The following is a 10,606-nucleotide window of genomic DNA, read 5'->3' on the forward strand; positions in this document are numbered from 1 at the left end:
CTCGGTTTGCTATGGCACCTGTGCATCAGATGAAGGCCTGATCGTAAATTTGGTGGTAGTTGGATATAAAACCACGGTGGAGTCAGAGAACGTGCGGCAGTGGTCGAACCACTGCAGGCCATTTTTCACTTTTTGGGCACCGTGTGTTTTGGGGGGGCGGTGAGCAGATGGGCAACAAGGTCGTGACATTGCAGACCACAAGTCATTTCAGTGTACCTTGTTCCTTCAACGTGCTGGGCCAGGTGTTCTGTGCCCAACTGATGAAGTGAAATACAGAATGTTTGAGTTGCCATGTGTGGTGGGTTACAGAACGAGTTGAAGCCCCCCGTGTTAAAATATCGAGAGACTGCTTTGTCTCTTTCCACTCATTAGAAATCAGCCCCTTTACCCCCACTCCCCATGAAAGTTCTTTTGTTGCCACCCCCTATTCAGGCAGCTTGAATACTTAGATCGGGTTGCGGGAAGGCAGCTGCCACCGTGACCACACGGGGTGACACGAACAGACACCATGCACACACAACCAGCAAAAGGTGTTTATCAAAAACATCAGGCTGGGCATTCCTAGTCTAATGGCTGCATGCACACATGCACATCCCCGTTTGCACCCCAGAAACCAAACTCTTTTAGCATCCAGATTTCCTGCAAGAAACACCATTTCTGCCTTACAAACTAAACAAAGGCTGGCACAACAATGCGAGGCTCATTATGCATGCAAGTCCCCAGGCCGTCAAGCTGTTGCGATAAGCAGCTGTTCCATTGGGGTGAGGGGTCACGTTAGCTTGAATGGAACTCTCCCCCCCACCCCCCACCTCCCGTAACTGCTGCCTTGGAGTGCATTTTTTGCCTTTGAGCTCTGCCCGCCCGCCCTCTTATTGGGCAGGGCATATGCACAAGAAAGACCACAGCAGGCTCTGGTCTATAAATAATCCAACACTGTAACCATATCCACGACCCATCCAGCGTGTACACACACTGACACGGCTGCTATAAAATCCATCCATTCCCACAACGCCCCAAACCAGCAATAGTAAGTGGAAGAATCGAAAATAGACTTCAAAACATTTATTAGATCGATTAACAATAAGTGCCAAATATGCTTGTGCATCTTCACAATTCATTGATTTTCCAAAGTTCGTATGTTAATGATTGCTCAAGTCTCTGCATGTTACCAGGGGAAGAACAAAAGTCTTTAAAAATAGACACTGATGTTGCAAGATAGTTCTCGATAGTCTGTTAGGTTTGCGTGTGGCAATGGTAGCAAGTCTTTGTTCGCCACAGTATTTTGCAAAGTTCGGTCCATCCTTGCAGAGCAGCTCTGCCCGTTCCGCAATGCCTTGGGTTCAGTTTTCAATCCCACTGAACACTTTTCAGCTTCTCCATCTTACTGCACCAGTCCCATCGGGCTTGGAAACATACACGGTACTCCTTCCAAGTTCCCAAACCGATGCCAGGCTTCCCCCACTGCAGCGTGGGCGCAGGAGCCACTCTCCTGCGGGCCAGTCCTCTGTACTCCTCGTTACTCTGTGCTCCACAAGAGCCAACAGCGTGTGCCAGTCTCCTCGACTTCGACCAGCCAATCCTCAGACGTAGGAACCAGACGGTTCTCCTTGGGTGCACGGTGGCACGTTGCCACTGCAACAAGATTCAGATACCAGGGCCTGGGTGGGCGTTTCACTCAGGCAGGGCGATGGAGGGCACCCAGTCGTTGAAATTGCGGCTTTCTTCGCAAAAGAGACTGAGCTTCTCCAAGGCTGGGTCTTTCAATGCCTCCTCACTAGGATTCTGCAAAATACAAAAGGTCAAGAGTCATGAGTACAAGTTGCCATAAACACGAGGGGGATACTACATGAGATTTCAGGGCAGGTGCGAACTGGCATATTAAAAAAACGGCGGGGGAATTCACATGAGCATGGTCAGCAGGGGGTGGGGAGGCTGGAGGGGGTGAAATCAAGCAAAACACCACTTTTGGAGATAACATGCAAATAGCAGTCACGTACTGGTAAAGGAACCCATGAACAAAGGATGGGCTGGGTGAAGCGATACAGTGGCACTGCATGTCTGTAGGCATTGCACACCACCCCCAGCCCCAGGCCAGTCCGCACCCGAACACATAGCATGCAATGCAGAGGAGAGCGCCGGACAGGAACCTACCGTGATCAGGATGCAGTGCAGGTCCCTGGCCTCGCCGCTCTCGTCGGCGCTGCCCAGGATGGCCGCCAGCTTCTGCGTGTCGTTCAGCCGCACTATATTGATGTCGTTCTCGCAGCAGAAGGCTTGGATCAGAGTGAAGTGGATCTGCAGGGCTATGTCGCCCTCGTCCTCCTCGTCAGCCGCCAGTACACAGAATGTGACATTGTCTGGGTCACTAAAGAGAGGAAAGAAAAAAAGAGCGAAATACATTAGAACCGGTGCAAGAAAACGGCAGAAAATAAAAAAAGCGGGGGGGAATTGGGGTGAGGAGGGGGCGATTGCATGCTTTAGTAAATACAGTGGGGAAAATGCAAGGTTGCAGAGTAACCGGCCCGGCAGAAAACGGGGCTGCGGGTTGAGGAACTTGGGTCAAATGCGATTCTTAAGGAGGCTGCACGGTGGCAAGTCAATGCAAATATAGGGTCAGGGCCAAGCCATGCAGAATTAAATATGTTGCATTTTAGTCAGGAGTTCTCGTGCATGAAGGCAATAGGACAGACAGTGCACTAAATGACCACTACTGTGGGATAAAAGGCATGCATACATGTACTGTGTGGAAGGTGGCAGCGGGCGAGGTGGTTGTGGGGGCCAGACGGGGAGAGGCAGCTGATACTTACACATTCATTACTTTGGCGGACTCGTAGACGCCGACGGTGAGGCAGGTCTGCCTGTGGGCGGAAACCAGCAGCTCGTGCAGGGCTTTGCCGGCGATCTGCATCCTGAGGAGAAAGAAACAAAGAGGAGGCGGCGGTGAGTCCGGTGCAGAGAGCGCAGAGCGTGGCGCAGAGAGCGCGGCATGGAGCCGGCGAGTTAGCGCAGAGAGCGCGCGCGCTGCGTGGAGCCGGTCAGCGGCGCGCGCCGCTTCTCAGAGCGGGCCCCGTTCCAGAACGCCCGCTGGATCCCAACCGTCTAACCCGCCCCTCTCTGGTCAGCGCGCGGCCTCCCTGCGTGCAGCATGGGAACTACCACAACCACCCCCTGTGCCTGCAGAGCGCGCCCCTGTCCCCCCACACACTGCGGCAGAGAACAGCGAGTGTGTGCCACAGGAATCTCCGTCCCCGCAGAAGCCGCGCCGCGGCGCCTGCGTTCCCAGCGCCCACCCAGTCCTCGCTGGCTCGCCCCTTGCAGCGGGTGGCGGATGCCTACCTTTCTGCAGCGCTCTCCACGATGCTTTCCTGTCCGTGAACCTCTTCCAGAGTCATGTCAATCCGCAAGCAAAATCCACAAAGTATCCACAGAGCCAACAAGTCCGGGCAAAGTTATGGCAAAAGGGATGATGCACAAATATCAGTCCAAGTGCCGCGAGCGAGTCCCGAGTCTGACCAGCGAGTTGCAAATCCAAAGGGAAGTGTGAGGAGCTGAGGGGAAGGCGCCCTGCTTTATAGCCCTGCCGCGGCAGTTCCCCGAAGGGGCGGGGCCTTCCGCGCAGCCCGGCCGCTCATTGGCCCGCGCCTGCCCGGGCATTGTGATGCTAATGTGCAGCGGGTCGGCTCGTGCCATAAGGACACGTGTGGGGGGAGGCAGTGGGCAGGTGGATCGGGGTGAAGCGGGGGCAAGGGGGCTGACAATGCCCGAGGCCCCGCGGCTTTTGTCCCAGTGTTACCAGGCAGACGGCAGGCTGCACATTTCATGCAAAGTGGGGGAGGGGGCGCACAAAGGCAGGCGCCTGGGTCGCTCTGGGGGCTGTCTCCTTTTCATAGCGCCCGTCTAAACCTTCAAGGAGTACTTTATTTCATGGTTTTAAATGCAAACGCTATTAAAGCCCCTAACGTGGCACTGGCCCCATCCCAAAGCGCTAATTGCATGCGCTCAAAATAGCCATCAAATATTCCATTCCCAAATCTGCTCTCCTGCAGGAACACGGACACCGACACAGTTTAGAAAAAAAACTGCAAGGACCAGCAGAGTGCACCGTCTACCCCAAAGACCTTTTAGGCACATATCTGCAAGTCACTTTGTTTGCAAAGAGCATAATAAAATACAGAATGCGCATAGCTTTAAATGTTCGCATCAGTCTCCTCACAGTCACCGCCAGGCTCAGATTCTATTGGTTCGGCTGCAGAGCCCATATTTGGAGAAATACAAACACAGCAAAGGCTGAGAGCAAAAGGCTGCAGGGATGTGGCAGCGGCTTCCAAAGGGCACATGCCAACGTCATGAGACGGGACCATTGCTCAAGTTATCATGTGCTAGTCGGCTGCCTGCAGAAATCCCCGTGCTCTGGGGCCAGCAGCGGCGCCTTACTTTCTGAAAACCTCACTCGGCCACCACAAGCACGCGCCGCCCACAAATTTCCCACACATTCGCACAATTTCCCCTGAAATGTCCCCGAAAGGAAAACACGCGAGTTTCGTTTTCCGTTCCCCCTGCAGGGAGTCTTGCGTGGGTTACTGCAGTCTCACCTGGGTGTCTGTGCCTGCGGGTGTCTGCCCTACAGGCATGCAACGTTTAATGGCGGAAAGTGGGCTGCAGTGCCGCGCTGCAGCAGTGAAACAATGCAGCGGCAACTTCTGTAGTTGCGTTATCTGCAGGAGGTTTGCCCCACACATACAGTGCAGACCCACCTGGCACACAGCCATTGTGGTGCATATTTTACATACCACTTTAAAAAAAGCACCTGCGCATGCTTTGGCCATGTACGGGCAGCGCTTGGGTGCCATCACTTGTTGGCTGGTAGCGTGCGATGATTTTTAGCGGGCTTGGCGTGCATTTGATTTGATTGGCATGAGCCAAGAATATGAAAAGGGGGTCCCATTTGAAACCCTCGTTAGAATGCATTAACACATAAGAAACACGCACAAGTGCAGGGCTTCCAATTGCGCCTGCCTCTCATAGGATGCGCGCTGGCTTGGGGTAGCTTGTGAACTGTGGCAAAGCACGGGCACTGCCCACAGGAGAACGCAAGAAGTCTTTTTTTCTATTCCCAGCACAGTGTGTGCCTTGCACAAGCTCAACAAGTTGCGCAGAAAAAAGTCGAACGAAACAACGCGGAGCGTGTAGAAGTTGCAGAGGCGTTGCGGGCCCTGCTGGCCAGATGCTAAGGCGGCCTGTGCCGGGAGGGGCGGGGGGAGCTGCGCCCGGCACACGCTGCTGCTACTGCTTTGCATCTCTATGGAGGGCATGCACAATGGCCGGGTGGAGGCGGGGAGGGGGTTGCTGTGCCTGGCGTGTGTCAGCTCTCCGACAATGGACCCTTTCTCTGCCCGGCAGCAGCACTGTCCACCTGCCACTTGGGGGTTGGGAGGGGGGAGAGTGGGGTGCATGAGGGGAGGAGGCCCGCCCCTTGCAATCTGTTCCAGAGATGGGGGTCTCTGCCCGGCGCACGTCTATGCACACTGCTGGAGGGGGTGGGGTGACTTTTTAGGCACGCGAGCGCTCACTGCTATTCCCCCCAACCTCTTACTTGCCCCCCCGCCCCAGCCCGCGCTTAATATTCCTTTTGTGTTTCGTAAGCCTTCCTGGATCTTCGCCGGCATGCTCCTCTGCAGTGATTGGCACCGCAGGCGCGTGCCTTGCCCCTGTGCTTTGATGCCACAGCTGTCTCTGGGCAGCTGTGTAAAGACGTGTGCCCCTTAGCAGCAGCCTCAAGGACCTGTGCGCATCTGTCGCCGGGAGAGCCGGGCCGTGGCCCAGTAGCAGCCTCACTAACTGTCCCGGCGCACAGCTAGGCACAACGCTGTTTAGTGTAGCTCCTCAAAATCCCCCTGCCTTTCCCAAACAGTCCACAAGTGTGAGAGCTCGAGGGCTTCCATCAACGGAAACCTCGCGCTTCCCAGGTGTCAGACTTGATTTAATAACGGGGCTGATCCTGAGTGAGATTGCGCTGCGAGGTGTGAGGCTCACACCCAGTGAGTGAGGCCTGAATTATCTGCACGTCCGCTCCTAGCGCCCCAAGCACAGCCTCACTCAGTGGCAGGCTCACACCTTTAAGCACATCAAGTGCAGTCTCTGGGTCCCTGCTTTGCTTCCGAGACCTACGAGTATCTAACACCTGACTCATTGTGTGCGAGTATCACGCATTAGAAGCCCTGCTCCCAGGCCAGACATGAGTCTCACACCTTGGAGCATAGTCTCAGAGTGGGGCGAACCCCTAATGAAGCCCCCAAAACATTGGAATGCATCACATCTTATCACACATTGTTCCCTCAAATAACTTTGACATACACCACTTTTTGTTTGGAAAACCCATGATCACTTTATTGCAGTCACCCTGAAGGGAGGCCCGAGCCCTGTCATCCCTGTATGCCTGCTCCTTATGCCCTGTGCCTGGTCATGTTTCTCAACTTTAGTGTCTGGTCACCGTTACACGCTTCATGCCAGGACAATTTTGGGGCCTCCCGCATAGCCCCCTAGCAGAGAACCCCATGATATGAATGAGGACTCTGCGTGCATTTTCAATTTAAATGCATTCACTGGATGCATGTTTTGGAGGAAACAATATCAGGAATCGTTATCTTTTTTATACGAGTGTCGACCTAGTGCAATGCCTACTGGCACGCAGCCGTATCTGGCCCTCGAGAGCACCCAAGGCGGTATTCCGCAACACAGCCCCGCTTTCAGGGGCCCATGAGAGCCTCCACGGCGGTATTCCGCAACACAGCCCCGCTTTTCAGGGGTGTGTGTGCTTCCTGCACAGAACGCAGGCAGCGCGCTGACAAAGACTGCAGGCGCCTCCTCACACAGGAGGCCCGCCCCGAAACCCTTGGAAGCCGACGCACGCCGCTTTCCAGCAGCCGCTTCCGGGTAGCTTATCCGGGGAGGAGCTCGCGGCAGCCGTCGACGGCGGCGAGCGCCATCTGCTGGAGGGACGGCGCTCCAGACGTCAGGCCGAGGCAGCACCGAGGCCACTTGTCTTGAAACCACCCACTGCGCCAGAGCTCGCCGCCCTGCCCCCACCCTGAGCGCAAATTAAGTACAGCGAGCGCTGAGGAGAGTGGAAGGGCAGAAACCGTGGTTTTCTGAAAACCCCATTCAATTAACGTTTTTTAAGCGCGTATGCGATACAGTTTATTATAAATGGACAAAGAATTGTTTTTATAAGTAGCGCTTTCCATTGGGGGAAAAAACAAAGCACTGGGATTTATTTATTTATTTATTAACATTTTTAAAGCGCGCATCTTCCCGGGGGCATCGTGGCGCTATTACAGACATAAGACACATGCGATACAAAAGAGGAGGCACTGTACATAGTTAGTTGCGAGCAGAGGGGAGTGGGTGGATGAAACCAAAAATGTGCGTCTTTACCCAAATCACTTTACTTAATTTATCAACACGAGGAAAATGGACGGCTGAGTGGATCCGGTCAGGATTACACCTTTCTCTTCTCAAACTGTAACTGCGCGAAATGATGGTCCTTGTTGAACGCCGTCTGCATATTGTAATACACCGGGTTTATGCAACCCGCGCTAGGGACGGACACGAACCTATTGTCTGCATTGGGAGTTATGTAAACATTAGCACAAACAAATGATGTACTTAATTTGTGCATATAACGTTCCACACACATAACAGTTTCTAGTGCAACGGGTTGTGGATTATGCGTCAGGTGTCTGCGCAGTTCATTCTGGGGTGTTCTGTTTTCTGAGGAATTTGCCTTCCACTGCAGGGCGGGTTACCTCGGCGTAAATAAACACGATGTCCCGATAGTGAATGTATTTGATGCTCTCCGCCACCTGTTTACAGTACATTCACGGGGAGCACAGGCGCCATCTCGTGGCCCAATGGGGAGACGCAAAGAAGACAGATTTATACTCATGAATTCTTGCTCACAAAATCTGCCACAACAGGCCTGTCTTCATTCCACCAATGTATTGTTCCCAGTAGCAACAGACTTATACTCCCACTGAAGCTGGACGTGTCTCTGATGTGACTGGGAAAACCAGGGATCAAAAGCAGTCCCTGTTACTTATGTTTTGTCACCACGCCTGTTGTATAGTGTGTGTCCCCAACACGAGATACCCCCTCCAAACAAAAACACAGACAGCACCAGAACATTTACAGGTAAACAAGAACGCACTGCAGTAGAGCGTGCTTGGCATGCCTGCAGGTCCCCGGCAATGTTATTGGTATGTAGTTGCTTTTACCCTTTTATTGTGTGTGTGTGTGTGTGTGTGTGTATTGCCTTGCCAGTGGCACACAAGCCACTAGAACAATATGCAACGAGAAAGCCCTCTAGGCTAGTTGTTAGGGATTGTTTTCTAAAGCGGTGCTGTGTCCTAGCTTGGGGTGTAAAGGTCACTTCTCAGGGGTGTTTCTCCCCCGGATCTCGGCTAGATAGATGGCTTCGATGCCGACAGGGCGCAAGCAGGGGCAGTGCGTTGGTGGGTATTCTTTTTAAGTAGCAGCGGGGTCAAGGCTGCGAATGGGTTTGGGTGTCTGGAGGAAACCAGTCCCTTCATTGCGAGGAGTTGGGGTGGGGGGGGCAGGCTCGCACTGGCCTATAGGGCTATGCCAGCATGGCTGGTTCCGAAGGCCATGCGAGGCGAGTGTTGTGCACCGGCGTGGGCCAGTTTGATGAGTAAGAGTACTGTGCTTACTCCACCTGCTTTAAAAGAAAAAACATTTTTGTCACAGATTATTCCCAAAACTTGCTCCGAGCTATTGCTCGGTGTGTTACTAAAACGTGAGAATTGTGGTTCGCAATTAGGGGCCCTTTTTAATGATGCCAGCACCCATTTTTTATCATTCTTTGACCCTAGTTGGAGCGGGTTCTGGCAGACGCTGGGCGAGTCTGAAAGGGCTGCGTGAATAGGTGTGCTTTGAGTTCGTTTTTAAACACTGGTGTAGTTGGTAGTGCCCTGGGGTGCAACTCCAATGACTTCCAGATATGCACCCCGATGAGTGTGCCTCTGAGCTTCTTTCTGAACAGAAGATATACCCACGCCAGTGTAGCCCTCTGCACTGTCTGCAACATGGCACCCACTACTTAAGAGCTGCACAATCTGCAAGTGTCATGGAGTCCACTGTGACAAGAAAAGATACTTTTCTTTGCCACTCACCAAATATACAGAAGACGGCATGTGCTCACCCTAATGCCCCCCCCCCCTGCACCACACCCCCTCCGCACCCCCTGCCACTCATTAGCTCTCTCCGGAAAGCCCTTAAAAGAAAAAGGTATATGGACATTTGTTCAATCCATGGGCACACTTCATCTTGCTGCCAGGAAATGTTTAGTCTATGGGGGTGGTCCGTTTTGGTGCCAATTGATGTGTGTTTCCATATGTTTGAATGTAATCGCGCCTGCGTTTTGCAAGGGTTTTTGACGGATTTCCGACCTTATCTGTTGCTGAATTCTGCAATTATCCTGCTGCTGACAGAGAGGCTAGGACTGGGAGCCACCTTTGCATTACATTCGTTTTGTTTTATGACAGGTTTTAATGCAAACCGGCCTGTTGCTTTTGAATCGTTTCCACAAGTAAACTCTCCCTTTCTCTTGCCCCCGAGTCCATTTTTGATTTGCGTTTTAGCCCATTCTGGCTTTTCTGAACAATGTGGCTGTCCTGGGACCTTTGGCCTTAAGACTGCTCAGTGCCGTAGAAAGTGCAGCTTGTCCAGTAAATGGAGCTGTTTATCCAAAGCTAAATGTTTCCCCCTACTGCTACCTGCTAGCATAACTAGACAACTGCAGCTCAGGGAAGGGGTCAGAAGGGTGGTGCTTCATATGCAATTTTCCCCAGAATAGCCTACGAGGGCCAGAGTCTCCACAACAGCCCAGGGATTCTCAAAGGATTGGTCGAATGGCACAAGGAGTGCTCAGGCAACAACTCCAGGGCTCTATCCTTAGCAGGGAGCCTACTGACAGAAAGTCACTCTAACCTGGAAGTGTCGTCAAGGTCACCCACTTACCCCCCCCCCTTTAGATTCTAAAACACACTTGATGGGCATCAGGTAATAATGTCCCAATACATAAAGTTGCCGGGAAAAGCCGCTGGCGACATTATGCCCTCTCCTCTCTCTGGGCTTGCACGCTCTGGATTCTCGCGGGGACTGCTGGGTTTGTCTTCATCCTCCAGTCTATTCATTGTTGTCTATCCCATGTTTCCTCCCCGCTGCCCTGTGGGGGCTTTGAAATGCAGTTTATTTGTTGTATAAATGCCTACCAAATGCCCAATTAATAAATAATTAGCATTACCGAGTGGACCTTTGAAAATACCAGCTCAATGCCAAAATAAATCAGATGGGAGCCCAATGAGAAGCTGAACAATCCCAAATGAGTTCACACTGATTGAGAAATATCTATAACTTACTGTAATAACATTATGTTCCTTAAAATGGGCCCATCACATTCCTTTCTCTTTATGCAAATAGTTTTCATGCTAGGGTACACATGGCAGCTAAAATAGTGATTTACTTGTAGCTAGATGTGCAGGGCAGTCTGTCTCTGGTATGAGATATATAGTGTAGAGTGGTGATGATA

General features: G+C 52.4%; 1 protein-coding gene across 1 annotated transcript; it reads right to left on the bottom strand.

The window, feature by feature from the left end:
• Positions 1-1,047: 1,047 nt before the first annotated feature.
• On the bottom strand, positions 1,048-3,543 carry GADD45G (growth arrest and DNA damage inducible gamma). Its single transcript, XM_069625648.1, has 4 exons — positions 3,337-3,543; positions 2,808-2,909; positions 2,152-2,365; positions 1,048-1,782 (listed from the first exon to the last, which is right to left on the bottom strand). Exons 1-4 carry the CDS (start codon positions 3,390-3,392, stop codon positions 1,672-1,674), a joined length of 483 nt encoding a protein of 160 aa, XP_069481749.1. The 5' UTR covers positions 3,393-3,543; the 3' UTR covers positions 1,048-1,671.
• Positions 3,544-10,606: the final 7,063 nt, after the last annotated feature.

Source organism: Ambystoma mexicanum, chromosome 6p (assembly GCF_040938575.1).
Source record: "Ambystoma mexicanum isolate Mex_15411 chromosome 6p, UKY_AmexF1_1, whole genome shotgun sequence".
Lineage (NCBI taxonomy): Eukaryota > Metazoa > Chordata > Amphibia > Caudata > Ambystomatidae > Ambystoma > Ambystoma mexicanum.